Source organism: Eublepharis macularius, chromosome 1 (genome assembly GCF_028583425.1).
Source record: "Eublepharis macularius isolate TG4126 chromosome 1, MPM_Emac_v1.0, whole genome shotgun sequence".
Taxonomy (NCBI): Eukaryota; Metazoa; Chordata; class Lepidosauria; order Squamata; family Eublepharidae; genus Eublepharis; species Eublepharis macularius.
This window is the reverse complement of record NC_072790.1, coordinates 234,918,812-234,942,793: the sequence shown is the minus strand read 5'-3', so window position 1 is coordinate 234,942,793 and position 23,982 is coordinate 234,918,812. Positions and strand designations below refer to the sequence as shown.

At 48.9% G+C, this 23,982-nt stretch overlaps 1 protein-coding gene across 3 annotated transcripts; it reads left to right on the top strand.

Annotated features, from left to right (window-relative positions):
* The first annotated feature begins 4,040 nt into the window (after positions 1-4,040).
* On the top strand, positions 4,041-19,782 carry SPINDOC (spindlin interactor and repressor of chromatin binding). 3 transcript variants are annotated; one of them, XM_054999810.1, is made up of 8 exons: positions 4,041-4,093; positions 4,898-6,473; positions 8,650-8,934; positions 10,563-10,664; positions 10,753-10,857; positions 16,501-16,620; positions 17,434-17,493; positions 18,543-19,782. In XM_054999810.1, the coding sequence occupies exons 2-8, from the start codon at positions 6,323-6,325 to the stop codon at positions 18,965-18,967; spliced, it is 1,248 nt and encodes a 415-aa protein (XP_054855785.1). In that variant the 5' UTR covers positions 4,041-4,093; positions 4,898-6,322; the 3' UTR covers positions 18,968-19,782. The 3 variants fall into 3 exon arrangements, with proteins under 3 accessions (XP_054855785.1, XP_054855792.1, XP_054855777.1); XM_054999817.1 differs by lacking the exon at positions 4,041-4,093 and having other exon boundaries at positions 4,722-5,000; positions 6,335-6,473; XM_054999802.1 differs by lacking the exon at positions 4,041-4,093 and having other exon boundaries at positions 4,722-5,000; positions 6,289-6,473.
* Positions 19,783-23,982: the final 4,200 nt, after the last annotated feature.

Genomic DNA, 23,982 nt, shown 5'->3' with positions numbered 1-23,982 from the left:
AGGAATGTAAGGGTGAGACTAGCCCCCCCCCCCCCGATAATCCAAGCTGAGCCCCACCCTTGCCTGCTGGGAATGGCACATAAAGGCACAAAGGATCTCTAGAAGACTCCTGGGAAGCAGACATAGGTGAGCACAGAGGGCATAGCTATTACGTTGTAGATTTTGATCCAATCGCACTCTCTGAGCCACAGTCTAGGGACAGGCTCCTTTCATACCAAAGCTTCCATCACCACCAGTTCCTGTTCAAGCCGACTAATCAAGCCTCTTTCAAGTGTCCCAACCCTCCCTTCCTTCTGTGTTTGGAGGGTGTGGCCGGCCTCCATCTCACCCTGAGATCCCTTTTTACACCAACCAAAAATGCTAGTCCCTTTCCACGTTCCTCCTCCTACTGGCAAACCTGCTGAAGTCGGAATTTTGTTGTCTGTTGCGCTGGATGTCTATCACTGAGTTCCCTTCCCAGGGTGCAATTGCACATTGCCAGTACATGCATGCACACCTTGCCAACTGGCACGTGTGCCAACGGGCTTACCCTAGGGTTGCCAGCTCCAAGTTGAGAAATTCCTGGAGATCTGGGGGTGAAACCTGGAGAAAGTGGACTTTGGGGAGGGAAAGAACCTTGACATGGCATAATTCCATAGAGTCCACCCCCCAAAGTAGCCATTTTCTCCAGGTGAACTGAACTCTGTGGCCTGGAGACCAGTTGTAATTCCGGGAGATCTCCAGCCACTACCTGGAGGCTGGCAACCCTAGCTTACCCTCTTACTTGCCTCCTGCGTGCCTGGGGTTCTGACACATGGATCATACCCAACCTCGCTCCCACCTTCTGGATAGATTGCCTGGAATTCTACTGGGTATTCCCCTTGGCACCTCCCAACCCACCCAGCCTTCCTCTGCCAAATATCTTTCCTTGGTCCTCTTGCCAGGATCTGAGGATCAACAAAACTCAGCGACTTGGATGATTCCTCAACACAAAATACGCAATACTTTCCTCCTTCTCTGCCTCCTTTCCCTCCTCTGAGATATGTACTGCTCTGGGGGGGTGACTACTGCGTGGGGCTCAGAACCAGGTACTGGTATATTGACACTGCTTGCCTGTAATCTTGATTCTCCGTAATAAAGAGTCCTCAGTTACTCCACCGTATTACAGACTTTGTTTTCCTAGAGACCACCGAGGAAGACCAGGAATGCTATGCAGAGGCAGGCAACAACAAACCCCCCCTGCTCATCTCTTGCCTTGAAAACCCTTTGAGGGGGGGTCACCATGTGTCAGTTGTGACTTCGTGACATGTAATTATTAATTATTGTTTTCTTCGTTGGCCTGCTTTTCATTTCGATCCCAGACCGCCAGGCTTGTCATATTTATTTGTTTGTTTCATTTCTAACAATGCCATAGGGTAAATAAACACAATTTTATGAAGACTTAGCATTAGCAAGAATCCAATACAGAGTTGAAGAAACGCTGAAACAGGACAGAAGCAATTCTAGGACTGACATTAGACCACATAAAGCACAAGTAGCTCATAGGAGCACTTATTTAAGACAACAGGTAGTACGTAAAGAAACACAGTGGTGAAATCTATGGTCCCTAACTCATTAGTGAAGCATCTGAGACCCCCCCCCACTCCCTACAATACAAAAGCCTTTTTGAATAATTCAGTTTTGCATAGTTTGTGGAAAGCTAGGAGAGTGGAGGCTCTCCTGACCTCCTCAGGCAAGCTGTTCCACAGGGGCCAGAGAAAAAAATATGTATTCCCTTCCACTGAAGCCTGGACACAACTAACAGTGCCATCCTAAGAACACTTCCCTGGGAGTAAGCCTCATTTAATAGACCTGTGTAGGATCCTGAGTAGACCTTCTTAGGATTGCTCTCTGAGTAAATAGTGCTGAAGAACTTCTCTGTCCTGCCCAGTTGTGAAGGTCTTGGGGGGGGGGGGCTCATCTTCTGGCGTCCGCATCTTTGGGAGCGATGTGCATCCAAGGGGGCCTCTCCCATGGTGGCCCCTTCCAAAAAGTTTGTCTGACACCAAACCATTTTAAGCACCAGGTGAAAACATTTTCTCCCTCTTGTTCTAATGGGTTCTTACAAAATAAATTTTACTTCATTTATACCCTGCCTTCCTCCCCAGTGGGGGACCCAAAGCATTTCACACTGTTCTCCATTTTATGTTCACAAAACCCCCAGTGTGGTAGGTTAGGCTCACTGCACAATACCCTAGATCCCAGACAATTTAGGTCAAAAGCAGCACTTTGAATTGCACCAAGAAACAAACTGCCTGCTGGTACAGCTCTGGCAAAATCTAATCATTCCTCCTTGTTCCAGCAGGCTTGTGGCCATATTCCGTATAAGTTGATGTTTCTGAACAGTCGAGGACTCGATTCTCTCCCCTCCACAAAAAAATGGGGTCCAGAGTAACTAGGAAATCTCATCTACAGACAATGGAATGCTCGGTCTGTTACATTTAAAAATTGCAGCTATTCGCTTTGGTTTTCTCATGCAGAATGAGGGGACGGAGGCCTTAGGCCATAGAAAAGATTGCAGTGCATGTTTCTTCGCATTAACAAAAAATGTGAACAGAAAACTAGCAGAGCATGAGGAAAGGTTCTAACCGTCTGTGGAGTTGAGCCTGAAAATGCTTTAAAACAATCCTGTAAAGTAGTCCAGTGTTGTTATTGAGTATTTAGCAGAGTTTTATTCCAGCTTTCCTCCAAGGTACATACGTAGTTCTCCATTTTGTCCTCCAAACAACCTAGTGAAGTAGGTTAGGCTGAGAAAGAGAGAAACTGCGTTAGGCCTCATGGCAAACAGAGATTTGAACTTGGGTCTCCCCGGACATAGTCCAACACTCTAACCACACCAGCTCACAATATTACCCTCATACTGCAAGAATGATGCCAATTTCTTTTTATGTATTTTTAAATCCTCTTTCTCACTGACACTCAAGGCAGATTGCACAGTGTAAGGCAATGCGACCAACGGCTGGGACAATCAATACACAATACAATTGAGTATGGATTGCAAAAATTTGAAAAGAAGCAGAAATCCAAATGCGGAGCTGAAACTTTGCTGAAATCAAACACAAACAGTTTCAAGCTGGTATTATTATTTCCCATATTGCGGGAATATGCTTAAGCCTATGAAGGGTATATTTCCCATGTTGTATATACAACAACTGTGCAATGTATCCTGATATTCTTATCCCCAGTTTTGTGGGTTGTGTGTTTGAGGCTGCAACAAATCTTGAGGTCAACAGGTGGCCCTGAGTAAGTCACTTCACTCAGCCCTAGCTGGATTGTAGGGATAATAATATACTGACATTGTTCACCCTTCTGAGTGGAGCACTAATCTAGCTGGAAGAGCACAGTTAATATTAAATATGCAACAACAATCCTGCAATGTAGCCCCAGGGTCATTCCATCCCTTAGCCAATATGCCCCTCTCTGGACTTCACTCAAGATTGCTAATTTAGGGCTGCCAACCTCCTTGTGGAACTTGGCGATCACCCTATTTTATTCGTGTCATTTATAGTCCGCCTTTCTCACTGAGCCTCAAGGCGGATTACATAGTGTGAAATTAGTACAATCAGTATCAAGGGCATTTCCATAATGCCATAGGGTATTTCCTGGAGAAAAAATGGCAGCTTTGGAGGGCAGAAGCTGTTGTATCATACCCCCCTCCCCAAACTCTGCCCTCCCCCAGGCTGCAACCCCCCAAATCCCCAGGAATTTCTCAACCTGACCCAAACGAAGTGAAAGCCAAAACAGTTTCTACCAGACGCATCTGACGAACAGAGCTGTGATTCTCGAAAGCTTATGCTACAGTAAAGTCGGTTAGTCTTAAAGGTGCTACTGGACTCTTTTCGATTTTACCAGAAACTGTTTCGCACGTTGCTTGGAGCTGCGCCCCCCTCCCTGAAAAATGCCGCCAACCCTCCCCACTTCCCTAAAACAGGAAGAGAGGGCGTGCCACTCTAGCGTCCAGCTCTATGGCCAGGCCCACCTATCGGACAATGAAACCATAGAGTGGACAAGAGGAGAGGAGCGACGCGTCGGCTGGAGGAGCCGCTCTGCCTCGCTGAGAGAAGGGGCCTCTATGGTGCGAGGGGGACCAGTCCGGCCAGCAGCTGCAGCAGCAGAGCCGGGAAGGGCGCCCAGCAGCTGTGCAAGGGGTGGGGAGGGGGCTTGAGGGGTAGGGAGGAAGGGGCTGGCCTGGTCCCCTCACCTGGGCTGAGGGAGGGGCCGGCTGCCGTCCAGGTGGGGGTCCAGCCAGCAGCTGAAGGGGGGGGAGAAGAAAGGAGGAGATTGGCTTGGGGGGGGGGGGTGCAGTGGGGCAAGTGTGGCTGGAAGGGGCTGGTGAGCCAAGGCCTGGGGGGACCTTATGGAGAGGGGGGGCAGATCAGGTGGTCATTGGCCTGTGGTGTATTATGGGATGGAGGCGGGGTCACTGGGTGGGCGTGCAGATGGGGCCCTGAGGTGGGGGGAGGAATACCTGAGCTGAGGAATACCTGAGGGGAGGGAAGTTCAGTTGGCCCGGAGCCAGGTGGGAATGTGGAGGGGGGCAGGGGGGAAGCACCTGAATGGAATTCAAAATGGTGTTTTGGGGGGGGGGGTAAAGGAGAACGTGGGTCTCTCTGGCTTTGAGGAGGGAGGCTGAGGGCATGGAGGGGATGGACCCAGGTGTGTGGCGGTGGGGGGCTTGAATGTAGGAAGGATGGAGAGAGGAAATGCTGGGGGTGGGAAGAGGTGAGAATATAGACTTAGGGCCGTAAGGGATAGGAAGGGGGGTTGGAGACTCGAAAGGTGTGGGTTTCTTTGGGTTTGGCATGAGGAAGGCAGGACTCCATAGCTAAGAAAATGATTTTTCTTCTCTCCCTCTTTTTGTTTGTTTGTTTTGTTTTAGCAGTGGTTGTGACCCCCCCCCCACTCCTTGTTCAGCCAACCTTGAGTGGATTCTGTCCTCTGCTACAGTGAGATTCTCCCCCCCCCCACATACCTACACAAAGGTAAGAGATTTTAACAGTTAAGGTAAAATACCAGCCTCCGTTTATGTTTTTATATGTATTTTAGCTCTGGTTTTAATGTTGTGGGGTTTTTTTACTGGTTTTAATGGATTTTACTGTGTATATTTTTAATTTGTTAGTGCCTTGGTGGCCCTTGTGAAGGCAGAAAGGCACAGTATAAATTTGGTAAAATAAAATAATTCCTTCTGGAGTGGAGTAGTTGCACTGAGTACAGAAGAGCAACCTCAATATTTTTATTGAAAAGGAGTAACTTCAGCCACCCTGAGGGCTAGACGCTTAAGTTTCAAAGATATGAAGCCAACTTCTTTAAAACGTTTCCTTGATGGAATAGCAAAAAATAAGGAAGCAGTTTATTTTGACTTTTTGAACTCTTATGATCAGTAAAGGGGGGCGGGTGTCTGCTGCCTTCCCCCTTTCTCAAACTCATAGTATTTGATCAACTTTGATCTCTTTTTTTTCCCAACGGGTAGTGGATGGGTCAGGCATGCAAACTGGCTCTGTCCCTCTGCCTTGTGGTAGAGGTTCCAGTCTCACCCAGTTGGTGGCCCAGGATCTCTGCCCACACCCTGGATTCTGCGGTCTGAAGAGAAAAATGTTTTTATGAGTAGAGATAATTGCTTTGATGGAGAAAAAGAGAGACAAATCTGACTGGAAACAGGATGTGTCTCCGGGATCCCAAGATTTGCATTTATTTTTAACCCAAACGTCCTCCGAGGCATCCTGGGAGTGACTTACAGCATTCCCTTGTCCATTTTTGTCCTCACAACATCCCTGCGAGGACTGCCTGGCCTGTGGTCACCCAGTTAGCTTTATATCTCAGTGGGGATTTGAACGCACATCTTTTCAATCCAGTACTCTAACCATTACATCAGACTGGCTCTTGGTGGTCTCTCCTTCTACGAATGGATTTTGTTTTTTAAACTATCAATTCTTTTTAGAGTGTTGCAGTAGGGACTGGAAGACCAGGTTCGAATCCCTGCTCAGCTTTCTGAGTGACTTTAGGACAGTCACACTCTCAGTTTAACCTACCACACAGGGTTGTTGTTGTGAGAATAAAATGGAGGAAGGGAGAATGATGCTGTAATCCTCTTTGAGGAGAAAAGCAGAGTATAAATATCTTGAGGGATTCCATTCCGGTGAGCTAAGAGTGCACTTCCCTTGTATACTCTCAAGCTCATTCATTCTAATCTCAGAGCAATTAGGGCTGGCAATGGGGCGCCAGGCTGCATTGGGGAGGGGGGTTGCTTTGATGCTTTTCATTCTTTTGCAGCTGGGCTTCTGACCCCTCCCTTTTCAAATTGCTCATGGCATTAAAGGCAGAACGTCCCCTGCTGGATTACATTGAGGTATCTCTGAAGTGCAAAAGAGAGGAAGAGAAAATGGTTGCTGATCGTCTTGTCCCAGTCCGGGACCCCGTTATCCAGGATGGAGCCAACACGGGCCTTACGGGCAGAGGTAGAGAGTGTGCCTCGCAGAAAGGGACCCTTCCCCCTTTTTTACACACCTCCATGGGACTCCTAAATAGATGGCTCTATAAAGACAGTGGGAACTAGTGGTTACAGAGACCAGTCTAAGGAAACAGAACAAGTGTGGGTACCATTACCAGCTATGAGGAAATGTTAGACCTGTAGCAGAGAGACTCTTGATAATGTTGGATGGGGAACAAGCTCTGAATTTCTATTCCCAGCTGTGTGATGTGAGTTTGGAGCGACGGTTAGGGTGGTTTAAAGAGCTGGTGTTTATTCTCAATTTTGGGGAAGGAGCAAATGGCAATGGAGACCAGAGTCCCTCCATTCGCAATGACGGTTTCCGTGGGGCCACTGTTCCTTTTGTGCTGGTGTCATAAAATATCTGCAAAGTCCATGCACAAATTCTATCCTTAGATCTGGTTTCTAGCAGCTTCGGTATTTTATTAAAAAATAAAATTAAAAGTTATGGCTGAAGGACAGGAGGAATTTTTAAAAAATATTTTTATTAATTTTCCAAATTTTTAAATATAACAATAGGAACATATAACAAACAGCAAGTGACTAAAGAATCTACAATTACAACTTGTAACTTTTAAAGATTTGATAAAACTCCATACATTGGCATTTTGGTAAACCACAACTTACATTGTGTTGTTTGGCTTCTTCATGAGTTATCATAAGCCTAACATTCTCAAATTGCAAATTGCTTGTTGAGGAATTTTTGTGACCAAAAATTCATTTCTAGAGAGAAATTCCAAAAAGGGTTCCCATTTAGTGTAAAATTCTGTTCTCATAGAATCATAGAGTTGGAAGGGGCCATACAGACCATCTAGTCCAACCCTCTGCCCAGTGCAGGATTCTCATCGGATTCGTTTGAAAGCATATTTTTTCTGTTATTTTTTCGAAGGGCAGGAGGAATTTAATGGAGAGAAAATAAAGTCAGCCCCAGACTTGGTTCCCTTCACCCGAAATTCATGATATAAATTAGACTGTAGGCTTCAAAACATTTGTCATTATTAACATGGAACCTCTATGCCAAGGGATTACTTTGATAGGAAACAAGAAGAACTTTCACGTGCTAGTCTCAGTTATACTGGGCTGGCTCTGCATCCAGAATTACCTGGTAAATGGCCTATTCCACATCAGCCAGTAAATAAATAATCTTGTAAGGATTATTGATCACAGTGGGGGAAAAAACTTTTAGCAGTTTCATAAGGACTCAGTCATCAGAATTCCCTTATTAGCAGGTTCGGCCAACAAAGCTTTGAGTCTCCATTGAGGAGGAAGGCAGGTTATAAATTAAGTGACCTGGACAGCCCAGGAGAACCTGATCTCATCAGATCCAAAAAGCTAAGCAGGATCGGCCTTGGTTATAAACTGGATGGGAGACCTTGAACAAAGACCAGGGTGGCAGAGGCTGGCAGTGGCAAACCACCTCTGTGAGTCTCTTGCCGTGAAAGCCCCATCAGGGGGTGCTATAAGTCAAGTATGACCTGAGGACAGGATTTTATTCATTTCAAATAAATATAGCATGTGCACATATATATATATATAAATGTATGAAGCTGCTTTATATCGAGTCAGGCCATTGAGCTCAGTATAGTTTCCCCTGGTTGGCAGCAACCGTCGTGGATTTTGTGCAAAGGACATTAGAGGAAGGCACTGGAGGGATAATGGAGCAGCGAGAACTGTGAACCAAGTCTGTGGGAAGGGAAACTCAAAAGGGACTAGTTCAATGAGGGATTGGGGCCAAAGCTGTGGTGTTGGGATGAGGAGCTGCGTCTGCTGCATATCTTGATTCAGGAAGAGAAGTGGTAACTAGAGGGCAGTCCAGGAGTTGGGGAGGGGCTGAGGCTCAATGGAAGACCCCCCTGCTTTGCATTCAGAAGTCCCAGGTTCAATCCCCGGCATCTCCAGTTAGAAGGACCTGGCAATAGGTGCCAGAGACCCTGGAGAGCCCCTCCCTTTCTGAGTAGACAATACTGGCCTTGATGGACTGATGGTTTGATTGAATATAAGGCAGCTTCATGTATGTTCATGTGAGAAGATCGTAAGGACTGATGGCTGGAGAAGAATGGAAGGGACCAGGACTATGGAACAGTATCTGTGGACTCTTTCATCTTAATGTGCCTCGTTCTCCTCTCCCTCCCCCCCCCCCTTAGGGGAGCAGTCCGTTCCAAACTTGGCGACCGGGGACAGTCAAGCTAAGCCAGGCAGCTCCTGGAGAGAGGAGTACCTGATAGCCAAAAGCGCGGGACACGGCCAGCCCCTGTGCATGGTGTGTGGCGGAGTCCTGAGTGCCTCCACTCCTGCAGTGGCGCGGGAGCACATTCTGCAGCATCACGCCCACTCCTTGGACTTCAGCCCGGAAGAGAAGCAAAACATCCTGGAGGCCTGGAGCGAAGGAGTAACGCTCGTGGATGGAGGAATGCAGCCTGCCCCTGAAGGTACAGTGTGCGCGCGCGCATGTGTTAAAATTTTGGCTTCATTTCTTGGAGCTGAGCAGTGTTGGGAAAGCTCAGCGGTCTGAAAGAGCCGCAGCCGGCTCTGTTGAAAGGCTCGGAGATCAAAGGAGATAGTTACAGAAACGCTCTGCGCTTTTATCTCCCTCCCTTTCCTTAGCCGCCACCCCCTCCCCACTTGCACCTGCCTTTTGAATGGGAAGGGAATGTGATGTTGGCAATGCTTCGGTGTGGGGGTTGGCTCAAGGCTAAGGGTGGAACGGGCAGTGCTTGCTTTGGAGGCACGTGATGGACGGGGAACGTGTAGATTGAAATGAGCCACCTGGACTATAAACCTTTTGTTCTGTACACCCTTGCATAATCCCGCTGTGCATCTCCGTGTGTGTGTGTGTGCGCGCGCATGTCATAACATGACCCCAAAAAGCTACAGGACTCACTATCTGAAGAAGTTTGCTGCTTTCTCCGACCCAGCTCCCACCAAGTTACGACTGTCTACAACCTTATTAAGATTAGAGCCCTACAACCCTATTACGATTAGAGCTGATATTTAATGAGTGAGTGTCTCTGAGGGGCTCTCGCACTGGCTCTCTGTGATCTCTGGCATCTTTCTGTCAGTTCTTTTCTCTGGAGAGGCTGGGGAATTGAACCTGGGTCCCTTCTGGTGCAAAGGAGATGCTCTGCCACTGAGCCATAATCACTTCCCTAGGACCTCTGAAGCTGAGAAACGGTCTTTTACCTGTAATAATAATATCGTTTGATTTATATACCACCCTTCAGGACAACTTAACATCCACTCAGAGCGGTTTACAAAGTATGTTGTTATTATCCCCACAACAACAATCGCCCTGTGAGGAGGGTGGGGCTGAGAGAGCTCTGAGAGAGCTGTGACTGACCCAAGGTCACTCCACTGGCTTCAAGTGGAGGAGTGGGGAATCAAACCCGGCTCTCCAGATTAGAGTCCTGCTGTTCTTAACAACTACACCAAACTGGCTGTACCTAGTATTCTCTTCTCTACCTGCAAGTAGCTAGCCAGGGTCTTGGGTGAAGAAGGGTCTCTCCCACCCCTCACTGCCTACCGTCCTTCAAAGCAGGGGCTTTCTGCATAGGGCACTGCTGCAAGAGCCAAATTGCATTGTAGAAATTAATTAGACCGGGCGTATTTGCGTCTGTGTTTTGATAAGCTGCTGACTACCTTTCTCAGCTCCTGATATATGTGCCGTGATTTCGTCAGGGTTTGCCCCACATATGGTGAAGCGTTCCCTTTAAACAGAAACGGAGATTCGTCAGATGCTAAATTGTGTGCCTGCTTTCTGTACTAAACCAGTGCATTTATGAAATGCCATGGGGGGGGGGGGCATGGCTCGGTGGTAGATTGTGTGCTCTGCAATCAGAAGGTCCCAGTTTCAATCTCCAGTTAAAAAGGTCCAGGCAGTAGCGGATGTGAACAACCTCTTGAGACCCTGGAGAGCTGCCGCCAGTCTGAACAGGCGACACTGTCCGTAATGGCCCGACGGCAGCTTCGTGTGTGTGTATGTGAAATAATGCGCTGCTCAGTGCACGGCGTCAAGTTCCTTTTTCCATTTTTCAAGACTTCCTTCCTTCCCCTACACCAGACAACTGCAGGAAGCAAGAGGAGCCGGCAGAGATCGAAGTGTCCATCGATTCAGAGGAGCAGCCAGCAAGTCGGAAGCACGGGCCGCTGAAAACACGCTGTGGTGGGTGCTGAAGTTCGGGGCAGAGGGTGGGAGGGAGGATGGCCTTCTAGACCCCGGGCTCACCTGATCCTACAATCTTTTGTGGCAGAGACGGTACGCTCAGATGCTGGACAGCGAGCACAAGTTCTGCGAAGGCCGCACAACTCAGACAATGCCAAAGACGTCCGGAACGAACAGCTTGGCAAGGTCACAGGTGTGTGTGTGTGTGGGGGGGGGCTACCGTTGTGTTTGTGACCAGCTACAAGAGGGTCTCCCCTGTCTCTCTGGCCCCTTTCCCATCTGCACAAGCTAAGATTCCAGGCTTCATGTTTAAGCATTTCACATTCTGTGGAAGCTCAGGAAAAAGCATTTAACAGCCCAAAGACCTGCTCCTCTCCTCCTCTTAAAAAAACCACCAAGTTTCTAGATCTTATGGTGGCCGCCAAGACTTCATTTTGGATGTCCCCCAAGCAACTCTTGACTTTTGCGGGTAAGAAGAGAAAGGTGTTCTTCAGGACCACATCCTTGCCTGAGAAGACCCCAGCTGGTTTCAGTGCAACTTCTGATGATTGGGTTGGGGGGAAGACTGTGATGACGGCTCAGGTGAGGATAGCTCTGGGGTGGGAGTTAAAAGCTACGTCCAAAATCATGTGTGACAATGAAACGGAAGCAAAGCCAAGACCAGGATAAATTGTGAAAGGCAGAAATAAGAAAACTTAACGTGGGACATCCAGTTCCAGGTAAAACAGCACTGCATAATACATGAAGACAATAATAATATAATAATAATAAGAGTTAAGAGTCCCGCCACTCTTAACCACTACACTACAAAGGGGGAAGGGGTGCTCTCCTGTTTGGTGTAGTACAATTTGTACTTTTGAGGTGGAATGGCCAAATTTTATTGCAAACACATTATTTTGTAAACCCTCGTGCCAGTTGCCAACAGCATGAAATATATTTGCGATATACTTCGGCCATTTCACCTCAAAAGTGCACATTTTCATCACGTATTAGGTGGAATTAGATATTTCTCATCTGTTGTGAGATGCGGTCTGGTGGAGGGGTGAGGATATCAGACTAGGATCTGGAAGACCCAGGTTCGATTCGCCACTCTGCCATAGAGGCTTCCGGGATGCCTCTGGGCCAGTGACACATTCTCAGCGTAAACTACCTCACGGGGTTGTTGCAAGGATAAAATGGAGGAATGCTGTAAGCCGCATTGGGTCCCTATTGGAGACAAAGGCGGGGTACAAACGAAGGAAAAATAAAAGTCATTCCAGCCCTTCATCATTCGTATTGGTCTTGGCATTGCCTCTGCTTTGTTGTCAAAATCATGTGTGATGGCAGAGATGCAGATGAAGGAGGACTTCAGGCATCCGCTCCGAAAATTCTCCAGCAGCTACAAAGCAGGTCTAAATTTTCCTTTGCGTGCTGGCAATGTGCTGGCGTGTGCTGGCAGTGGCTTTCCGGGATCTTGGGAAGAGAGAGGTCTTTATCAGCACCTGCTTCTGGATCAAGCCTTCTGCATGCAAAGCCGGTTCACCAAACAGGAAGTTGTCTGCGGTCTTTGTGACCCAAAACACCTTTCCCACTGGGGTCTTTCCCAGCCTTCCCACCAGAGGCTATTTTAACTGGAGATGCCGTGGACTGAATGTGGGCCCCGCATGTGCCCTGCCGCTGAGCCACGGGCCCTTCCTTGCACAGCAGGCAGGGGTTGGAGGACTTCCAAACTATAGCACTTTTTGTCTGGAGCATCCACACGACGTTCTGGTGTGATCGTCCAGGTTTTCCTTGTCTATAACGTGCTCTTTCCAAAACCCGCTTTACTCTGAACTTACTGGAAAGAACATAGTCTGAGCGTGGTGTTATGCTGTCTGGAAGGAACGCTGATGAAGTGAGTTGTGACTCACGAAAGCTCATACCCTACTGGAAGGAATACTGTGCATTTCCCTATCTTGCAAAGGCTTCGTCCATGCTGCACTGTTCTCCCACTATTGGCCCCACATAGGTGCCATTTTGCCACCCAATTTTTGTGTGCGCCACGCTCTCATAAGTCCTTTTGAGGGCTTTTAACAACAACAAAATCTGGGAGATCTGAAACCTGGGAAAGATTCTCTGATCTGTTTAAGATAGATCAGAGAACCCTGGATTTCTTTGGCCATTATTCACTATAATAACAACAACAACAACAACAACATTCAATTTATACACCGCCCTTCAGGATGACATAAAACCACTCAGAGCGGTTTACAAAGTATGTCATTATTATCCCCACAACAAAACACCCTGTGAGGTGGGTGGGGCTGAGAGAGCTCTGAGAGAGCTGTGACTGACCCAAGGTCACCCAGCTGGCTTCAAGCGGAGGAGTGGGGAATCAAACCCAGCTCTCCCGATTAGAGTCCCACCACTCTTAACCACTACACCAAACTGACTATGGGGCAAGCTAACCATGGGAATGAGCCGGGGGTCATTTTTCAAACAAATCCCACCAAATTCTGTGGGTCCCTAAAGAAGGTACTCCCGTTCACTCTCCGTTATGAGGAAAACTATCTGCTGGCTATATTGGGGGGGGGGGGGCTGGGGACATTGTTCAAGAAAACAGCTCCAGATTTGCAGGGGACCTCCTCCTTACTGTCCTCTAAGAACCACCCAAATTTTAGGAAGATTGGCTCCTCGGGTCCAATTCTGCGGGCCGCTGAAGATGTCTCCAGCCACTCTCCATTCTTTGCTGTGGGGGGAAACATTTCCAAGCAGGCTGTCAGTGGCCAAAGGCACACCCTCAAATACAGAAGGAAGCCCATCAGAACCAAACTGAAGCAAGGGGATGGATGGAACCCCCCCCTCCCCAGAACCGAAGTGAATGAAAGGGACCGACATCAGAGAATCATGTCAAAACAGAGAATTCCACCCAAGCCAAACTGAAGCAAGGGACACTATTGCAACTTAGCCCAACTAAACCAGTGTGACTCACAAGAGCCAGGCAGGCAAGGAGAGATCTCGCATGGATTGGCCACTCAGCCCCCACCCCCACCTTCCTGCCTCACTTCCCCCTCCCAGGAAGGAGCCAGGCAGAGGCTGAAGCCACATTTCCTGGATTTATCCCTGTTCCCGTATTGCCTCCTGGATTCTCTGATCTGATTTGGGAAAGCTGGGTTGACCCAGATCAGCAAAACTCTTGGCTTTTTTTCCTGAATCCCAGATCCAGATTGCACACCCCTGTCCGTAATCACTCGTGCCCTGTAACAGTTTACAACTGCACAAATCTATGTTTCTAGTTTTAATAGAATCGTTATATAGGTGTAGCTTATACTCAAAGGGGCAGCCAACCAAAATCGGGGTTGGTAATCTCAGGGTCAGTCTCTCCAAGGCCCCCGTACCCTGCTTCTCGGGGGAGCCCATTTTATGCCATCCATCCATCACAAAGTTCCATTTTTCTGAGAGCTTTACACCTTCCTCTTGAAGAATTCTTCCCTATTAAACCTTTGTCGTTCTTGTTTGTTCATTTAATCTGCATTTTTCTGAAGCAATTTCTTTTCCAATTTTTTTCAATCACGCCAGCTGGCAGTTGGGGAGGGGGGGCTTCATGAAAGCACACAGAGACTCCGGATCCTGTTTGCCCTTTGGGGGGAACAGAAGGTGCAAGAGTCTCACCAGAGCTGCCGGAAGAACACTGACTCATTCAATATGATCTGTCCAGGGCTGCGATTGCTTAGCTGTGGAGTGCCGTGCCAAGGCTCGGGCTTTGTGGTTTGACGACAAGTTGGTGCTGCAATTATCTTGTCCCATAAAGATTTCATAGACTCAGGGCTTTTTTTCAGGGGGAACGGAGTTCCGGAACCTCTTGAAAATGGTCACATGGCTGGTGGCCCTGCCCCCTGATCTCCAGACAGAGGGGAGTTGAGATTGCCCTCCGTGGAGGGCAATCTCAACTCCCCTCTGTCTGGAGATCAGGGGGCGGGGCCACCAGTCATGTGACCATTTTCGCCGAGGGCAACCCACTGAGTTCCACCACGTCTTTTCCCAGAAAAAAAGCCCTGCATAGACTGGTGCTTTTTCTCCTTCAGCGTATCTTTATATTCCCTTCTGGCTCGTATCGGTGAATGCCTTGTGAAGGTTATTTTACTGCATCTAAGAAGTTTGTAGTTCTGTTTAACCTCTCAAGCTTTTGACTAAGATCAAGTGTCGTGTGTGCATGTAGTACAAGTGGGTGGCTGGCCAGAACTGCCATTCTGGGAACAGCTGCCCGTATTTCAATGAGCGCCACTGCATTTTCCGCATGACGCCGAAACAGGTAGTGCCACATTTAAACTCCCCACTGCAAGCATGGTTGCCACTCAAGTCCACCTCTGCACTAGAAGAACTTATTGCAAATGATCTTCCTACGATCGACACAGACGATGTGCACTGCTCCAACCCGGGACCTTCCGGTAATACTAATAACAGTGCTGCTGTGTCTCCAGTTATTAGCATGCTTATCCTTCTTATTTCCTTAATAAATATTGCCAGTTTCCTTCTTAAGGAACCTTCGCTCTGGATCCATCAGGCAGCCTCCCTTCCTCCTCCCGAGGAACATGGTGGTGAGATATGGCTAAAGGAGCCACACACACCCCGCCCGCCATAGGTAGATGATACATTCCCTTAAGATTGCCCCCCTGCAATACAACCATTCAGTGTGATACCATCTCGTGACATGCTTTAGAGTGTGTGGTCTTTTTCACAAACGACGATGTCCCTTTCCGGCTTGCGCATCTGGAGACCGGGAATGGACCAGAACCCATGCAAGTCCACAATTGGACCCAAGAGGGGAGTGTGAGGCCTTGTTCTGGGGTGCTTCGGAGTTCACAGGTCATTGAGCCTGTCTCCCCATCACAGTCGTCCTCTTTCATCATCTGCAGAAGTGCGGACAGCCCCGTCCGGCACAGCTCTCCCCCAACACATGCCTGGCAGATGCAAGCACCCAGAGGTGATACGTGTCCTCTCTGCAGTGTGGAGGAGCACATGACGGAACTGTCCAGCAGGGAGCACACAGCAAAAATGGAGAAGAGCCGCAGGCAGTATGTGGAGATGCATGCCGACAAGGAAGAAGCAAGAAAGAGCAGGAGGGTGCTAGAAAACAACTCCTGGAGCACAGTTTCCGCATCATAGACATCAAAGTGTGGAGTTTGGTCAGAGTGGGGGAGGCCATTATTCAGAAACGCCGAGGCTCATCCCACCCCCCAAGCTGCACCTCCTGTTCTGCCCTGACCTATCCACTACCACAGCAGACATCTGCCCTTCAAAGCCAGTCTAAGGAGAATAGGGTCTTGGTGACTTGCCAGATTTCTGCTCCCCGAGCCTCCCCCGTTCTGTGATGGGGGAACCCTCTCCTAGAAAGTCACCCCATGTTGAAATCTCCTTTGTTTCCTGCTGGATACCACCCAACTGTATTTCTAGGCGTTCTAAATAAAACCTCAGAATTTAGAATCCGTCTCGCTTTGTTTTGCTTGGTGCCTTTGCCTAACTTGTGTCCTTCTGTCTATCTGGATGCTTAAGGTGAAGCACCGGACGGGTCCAGAGGCATCTCTGTGTGTCTGGACTCATTAGAAAAGAGTGGAAGGTGCTCCCGGCTTGGGTCTTCCCCTGCCAGCTTTCTCTGCTGCAGCAGAAGCCAGGGGCGAAGGAGGTCATTTCTCACCCTTCCTATTGCCCTTCCTGTTGTAGTTGAATAAGTCGTTCCTATCCTGACGATTTCTGGGGGTTTCTAGCTGCAGAGCGATGTGGGAAAGGAGTCAGAGTCGAATTCTAGAGGGTTGCTTTTGGGTTCCGAGGTGGGTGAGAATCTAGCCGCACTACTTCATGCCGTTTCTTTGCTTCGCAGGGAAAGAGTGGCCGTCAGAATGTGGGGTCCCGGGTTCAGCGCCCGCCGAAATACGGATCTTCACCGACGGCAGCTTCCCTGCTGGCTTTGCCTTAAAGCTGTACTGCCGGACTCAGCCAGGTGGGGAGCCTCTCTTGCGTATGTTTTTGGGTTGTCATTTAAGAAAACAGAACGGGGAGCAGGAGCACGGAGCAGGTTAAATTGTACTTGTGAGCAGGCCAGTGTGTGCTGCAGAATGAGAAGGGTAACAGATGCTACCCACTTTGGAAAATCTCCCTGCAGCTAGAAAGTTTGCAGCAGAGAGCCGTACCCAGTGAAGCTGATAGGTCATCTGTTCAGGATGGGCAAAAGGGAGCACATCTGTCTGCAGCAGGTATAAGGTGTGACGTTTACTGGAATGACAACCGTAAGTGTAGATGGCTTTACAAGAGGGCTGGGCGGATGCGTGGAGGAGAGATTCATCAATAGCTGCTAGCCAGGGTGAATAAAGGGAACCTCCATGCACAGAGGCAGAAATCCTGTGTATCCCAATGCTAGGGGGAGGACTTGGCGTCTACACCCTGTTCGTTGCCCCTCCAGAGTAACTGGCCGGCCACGGTTTGAAACCGAATACTGGACCAGATGGACTATGGGTCTGATCCGGCAGGGCTTATTTTATGTTCCTTGATGCGTTCGGGCTTGTTTATCTTTGTTTTTCAGTGCAAAGGAGCGTTCAAAGGTGGGCTGAACCGCCTACAGGCTGAAGTGGTACAGTCTGTTCCGGCCACCTTAGGCCTCTGCTGCCTCGTTCTGCCGCCTGTGTTAACTGGAAGATCATGTTGCGGATCTTCAGCTTGCTGCTCACAATGAAATTTGGGGGTGGATGTGTGGGAGGAACGGGGCTTTCTGACAGCGCTGCAGAAGAGGACAGGCATACAATCCTTCTCGTTTCAGAACCACCCCAGGACTCAGGAGCAAAGCCGGCTACCAAGAAGAGAACGGGGGATAAGCCTTGTAAGTTGCCGTCTTCTGTCTTGTATTTTATTATAAGGAAGCCTTACAGTTGGTGTATGCTGGGAGCTGCATCTCTGTTAAGTTACCCTGGAGCTTCCTAATGTTTCTGTGTAGCCACCCGCCAATACTTCCCCTGGCACCTACCAAGCTTTTCAGAAAGTTGGTGGGTGAATTGTAAGGCAGGGCTGCCATTATTCAAAAGAAAAGAGTTTCTACAACTGCAGTAGCTGCCCCTGGAAGATGAGGACTGCTAAGCATTCTCCCTTCAGGCTTTCCTTCTTTTTACTCCTCTTTCTTCTGTCCTCTGCCTGGGCTTTGCTTCTTTCCTTTTTATTCCCCTTCTGTGATTCATTGGCAAAGCAAGGAGGGCGGTACTAGTTTTGGCTTTGCTTCCTGTAGCAGCCATTTTAGGTTGGGCTCCACCAGCTGTGGCAGCCATTTTGGGGTGGAGCTCACCACACTAAAAACTCCAAAGGCGCCCACGGGCTCAAAAAGGTTGGGGAGCCCTGAGTTAGAGGGTCCTCTCTGGTCCCCAAACCTCTCAAATGTTTGTTTTTGGAAATTTAGCACACAATCTTCCTAAACTTTTTTTTAAGAATGCTTCTAATCCTCATAGTTTTGGAGAAATAAATAACTTAGAACCCACTGTAAAATCTGGCACCTCTTTGAAGGGGGAAAAGTAGAATCTGTCTAGTGTGTTTTTATCCCTTTCTTCCTCCCTAGAGTTCAGAGGGGCCTGTACAATCCCCCTTTCTCCATTTTTCCCTCTCAACGACAATCCTGTAGGTTATGCTGAGGGAATATGACTATGAGCTTCATAGCAGTTTGCGGATTTGAACTCAGACCTCCTCAATTCCAGTGACACACTTTTAACCACTACACCACATGGATTTTGTTTATGTCTTTGGAAAAAGGGAATTTCGGCATTTGGGAAATATTTTTTTTAAACTGCGTTCATGTGCTGGGAGCTTCTTAAGCGGAATCTCTGCCCCAAGGGCTTGTGGGTATTGGCTGTTAAATTACTCCCGGTCTCGCTCCCTTCTTTCCAGATCGCGACTGCTCCGTCTCTTTGCTGCGGCTTCACTCCACGGACTCTTCCCTCCATCTAGGCCTGAGGCAGCCCGACACCCCACGCCCCCTCAGCAACTCCATCGCCCGTGGCAACGTCAAAGACTGTGGTGCCAAACCAGGCCAACGAAAAGCCCCGGAGGCCAAGGGGGATCCCTCACTCCTGGCCAAGAGCTTCGACCCTGCCTGGCGAGCCCGCTTCCTCATGGACTTCGACGCGGTCACCGGCCGGCTGGTGTGCATGGTTTGTGAGAATGCCCTGCGCCAAGTGTGCCTGGCTACTGTCAAGCAGCACATCCTCCAGTGCCATGCCGAGACCCTCCACCTGCCCCGCGAGGTCCGCCGCACTATCCGGGAAGTCTGGGAGTCCCGGGCACAGTCTCCCACTCCAACCCTGAGGAAATGAAGGGCCGATCAGACTCTTTCCTACCCCGCCGGCCTCTGGGATGTGGGGAAAGGAATTGGCTATCCCAAATACTACAGTTTGAGGGCTGGAGGGGGAGGTGACGCCACCCGCCGTTAAACTGGGTGGACAAACTTTTTGGATTCCTATGAAGCTGTCGGGTTTCCCGCACGTAGGTTTCCAGGTTCTCTCTATCTCTCTCTTTTTTTTTTAATCGCTGCAGAATTATGAGATGAGGCAGTAGCGGCTTCCCTTATCCCTTTTTTTCACCCCGTGTTCTCCCCCCCCCCCCGCCCTTCCTCCCCTTGTTCTTCTAGTCCAGTAGACAGGGCAAGTCCTGCCGCCTGGAGAAGCCAGACCTGCCTCATAGCCCACGTGGAGGCGAATTTAAAACCACGGGTGAATTTCTTTGCTCTGTGCTTCGGCCCCCCTCGCCTCAATCTGAAAAATTCATTGTGCTTCTGTGTCTCCTGGGAACAAGAAAGCAGGCCGAGGGGCTGAGGCCAGCGCCGGTTAAGAGTGGCCTTTCGAGCCGTTTTGTCATAACCCGCCGGTTTAGCAAACGTCCCGCAGGGAGAGTCGGCCAGTGGTTCCCATTCTCCTGCATCAAGCAATAACCAATCTCTTGCACTGGCAATAATCGAGCTCTCTTTTGTCTTCCCTTCCCCAATGTTCCACTGATCCCACAGCTAGCGCCACGCACCATTTTGTAGCCGTGACTGGGCACCGTGTTTTGTGTCCAACTGTGAACCTTCCTTTCGTAGACCCTTCACCGGGCTGACTTGTACTAAGCGGACAATAAATTATTTTTTATGATATATCGTGGGATCGCGTTAGGTTTTTGTTTCTGGGCTGCATGCTCTCTCTGTTTTTCCCCATTCCAAGCACAGAAGCCCCGTGTAGCCTTTTTCTGGGTGGAGTGAGGGAGGGGGGAGATGAGATCAGGGGTTCCAGCCTGATACTGGCCGGAGCGATGCTCAATTGAACGGGCTTGGAGAGCTCCCATCTGCAGGACATTTGGACCAACTTCTAGGTTAGTGCTGGATGTTAGAAAGGACGTGACAGTCTGGAGGTGGTGGGCAAGTACACACGAACTTAATTGTTGTCGCTCCATACCTTGTCTGTCTGTGGTTTGGATTCAACGGAGTATTTGTGCAGACGGGAGAATTCCCATCCCTGGAGCATGACTTTCTCATCTCCAGCTGCAGCCCAAAATCCCGCCCCCCCCCCCCAATGCTGCTTCTGGAGGAAACAGCATTTCTGGCTGGAAGGCGAGGAACTCAAGCTTTGCCAGCAGGAATCGTGTGACCTCTCAAGTGCTCCATTGGTGGAACCCCTGCTGGATCAAACCCTGTGTCTTGTTCCGCCATTGGACAGGGAGAGGTTGAACAGGTACAAGCGTTCCTTGGTATATGTAGGAAGGAAAATGGAATCGCCTGTGGAATTTCTCGCTGCTGTAGAGATGGAAAGGACCCATTTGCTCTGGTCAAGAAAGAAATGGCAGAACCAGGCCAGACAAAACATGAAATGAATGGCAAGGCTATTTCGTGGAGGCTTTAGAGATTCCCTGGTGTAACAGCAACCTCAGACCCAAGGAAGGAAGAAAATGACGCAGAGCGAACAGCGACACAGTATCCAGTTGAAAGCTGCTGTTTGTAAAGAGGGAACACAACTTCAGTGCAGAAGCAGATCAAGTTTAGAGGGCTGGCACCCTGTGGATCTGCAATCTCTAACTTCCCCTACCCTTGTTGGCTGCCAGCAGGGGGCCTTCTTCACCGCAGGACATCAGAGCGGAGTCTTGAATGGATGGCAAAATTTTGAGCAAGGGCCACAGTCTACTTCAACGTAAACACAGCTCTGCTTGGTATAGCTTGAATCTGTTCCATGAAGCTTTCTCCTAAGACAAGACAGCTGCAAGAGGGTCGCCGTGGTCTGCAGTGTTGCATTCAGTTGCACCTCAAAGCCCAACAAGATTTCCAAAAGTATAAGCCTTCTGACAAAAGGAGCTCGACTCTCGAAAACTTATACCCTGGAAATCTTGTTGCTCTTTAAAGTGCAACTTGGACTCAAATCGTGCCCTGAGACAAGGCGCTTGGAGCTTTGTCAGAAGGCTGTTTGTGCCAAGGAAAGTATGAACCATGAGACCCAGCCCATAAAGTCCAGTGCCAAACGCACCACCTCTGGCATTGGTTCCAATGTCAAGAACAACTCTCACAGAGTTAAAAAATCTTGGTTGAAAGGGATGTCAGTAGATGCGACCCTTTGTGGATTCCTGTGCAAGGGTTCCGGTCCAAGAACATAGATCCAGAGGAGTTAGCCGTGTTAGTCTGTAGTAGCAAAACAGAAAAGAGTCCAGTAGCACCTTTAAGACCTTGGTTAGTCTTAAAGGTGCTACTGGACTCTTTTTTGGTCCAAGAACAGAACTCTTGCATGGGGACTGCCTTGAGATCTGAGAAATGCGGTGGTCAGCGCCGGTGTAGATGTCTTTGCTGACCAGGTGGCCGGTGATCCGACACAGATTACTAGAGAGTCACACATACCCCTCCCCATGTCTCTTGCACAGTAGTGAAGGGATTATGTATGGACAATCTAGCAAATGAATGTTTTGATATATTTGTTTCATTTGCAAGGCTGCTTCAATGGAGATGCCCCTGTAGCTCTGCCGGTGTGTTCCGGTTTTTGGACCCCTCCCTCTTCTTCCCCAGTGCCTGCCCCATCCCTGAGAAAGAGAGAGACCACTTTGTTACAAAAGAGAGAGATCACATTTAATAAATTACAGCGGAGGCCTCACGAGTGGGCCCAATAAATAACAAAGACAAGAGCCAAAAAGAAACTGCTGGAAGGGGAAGAAAACCCCCGATGGGCTCAACTTCTGACCATGGCTGATTCCGCACACGTTGGATAATGCACTTCCAATCCTCTTTATAGATCATTTGGAATGGATTTTTTTGTGTGCGGAACAAAAAATCCACCTCAAGCGATTGATAAAGTGCATTGAAAGTGCGTTATCCAACGTGTGCGGAATCAGCCCGTGTCTGCTTCCTGCCCAGTTGCCTGGGAGGAGGATTTTCCAGTTATTTGAAGGACAAACATTTTTAAGGGAGAGGGAAGACGTTGTACACTCACTGTTGCCACTGCTGCTGATCAGCAATGGGTTGAGGTTTGGTGAAAGGGTGGCTGGGTGGCAGAGGAGACGGGGATACACCAAAGTTTGGATCCTGGCTACCAATTTTATGGCTGCAACTTCTGCTTGCACGGCCTGATTTTTAGTGGTGGCATGTGGAGGGGAATTTCTTTTTCCCGAATTTACTCTTTTAGATACAGCCACTGAGTCATCTCCCTCTTTTAAATAGGGGCATCCATAGACCTTTTCCGCGTTCAGCTTTTGAAGTTGTTTTATGTGAAACACTCATGGTGGTGCTGTAATAGGGTAAGTTTGGGAAGACATCTACAGAATGAAGTTCTGAAATCGGGCGCAAACTCCTTTCCCTTCCTCTCCCTGAATTTCATTTTGATTAAAAAAAGAACTGATCTGATACTGAATCCAAATTCATGAGAAGAGATGGTGGGGTTTCAGAGAGAAAGAGGTTAAGACGAATTAAGAGGATCTCTCTTAACAACAGTCCTTTTCCAGCCTATGTAGCCCAGCCTAGCCTGATCTGGTCAGATCTCAGAAGCTTAAGTAGGGGCCAGCTGTGGTTAGTGCTTGGATGAGAGGCCACCAAGGAAGACCAACGTTGCTACATGGAGGAAGGCAATGGCAAACCACCTCTGTTCATCTCGTGCCCTGAAAACCCAAGATGGGGTTGCCGTTAAGTCAGCTGCAACGTGATGGCAACCCGCCCCTTGGGCAGCAGCCCCAAACGGCCCCTGAAATGCTATTTCTGGGGGAAAGTTGGTCTCCAGGAACAGGATTCCAGGGAACATTTTGGACTGCCGCAGAATGAGGAGGGAAGCAAAATCACAGTCTGTGAGTGGGTTATTGCATCCACAGACAGACTAGTTGGGAACCAACCCCATCTTGTGCAAGCAGGCCCGATGTGATGGAAGTCTCCGCAAGGTGAGCGTGGAGTTGTCCCTCTGCTGGGATGTGCGTATTTCTAGGACAGCTGTAAAATTTTTGTGGTTGGAAACTACGGGTCGAGCCTGCAAATCTGTTCCATTAGCAGCAGTGCTTTCCTTCCGGACACAAGAGGAAGGGTCCAATGTACCGGTTTTAGCTGAACAAATCCAGCCCTTCACTACCACCTCGTCAATTTTGGGAACTGAATTTTGTAATTTTAGGCGGTGTGGGGTTCTCCCCCCCCCCCCATGTTCAAGTTTTTAGATCTGGGATTTAGAAGGCCAGCATCAAGTGCAGGAGAGAGGGAGGACACAGCGTCCCTACACTGCCTACAAGGTGGATTATTTTTAAATGCTTTTTTGTTGTGGTCCGCTTTTCAGACGTGGCCCTAGATGAATCAGGGTGCATATTAGGTAATCTCATCACAACCAATTTACACTATAGTTTTCCATCAAGCTGACTACAGCAAATGCCCTCTAGTATGGTTGCGGGGCAGGGAGGGATAGAGGGACTTCATAGAAGTACAGGCGGCTCTAATGAATTGCACTGTAGGTTTTCCAGACCAGAGAATGCGAGGTTGTTGAGATTCAGAGCTGATGCAGAAGTGTGCTGGTAGGATTCTGGCGGTGTCTGGAGGAATTAGGCAACTCCACTCATGTTTGACAAAGCAAATGGGAGCCGGGGGGGGGGGGGCTATGCTAGTTATGATCAACTGACGGTACTTTTTCTATAGGGAGGCACCTCTTTCCTCCAAGTTCTCACAGCTTTGCCTCACTTTAGGCAGTGTTTGATGAGGTCACCAGGGAGAAGAAACAGGGAAAGGAAGGCCTGCACCAATCCCACCCAGAAGTCCATGCCGGTGATGGGTTCAAACGTCACAAGGGGAAACAACGGGACTGCCTGGAAGACTAACAAAATAAGGGAACCCGCCAGCCGATGAGACACACACACACCC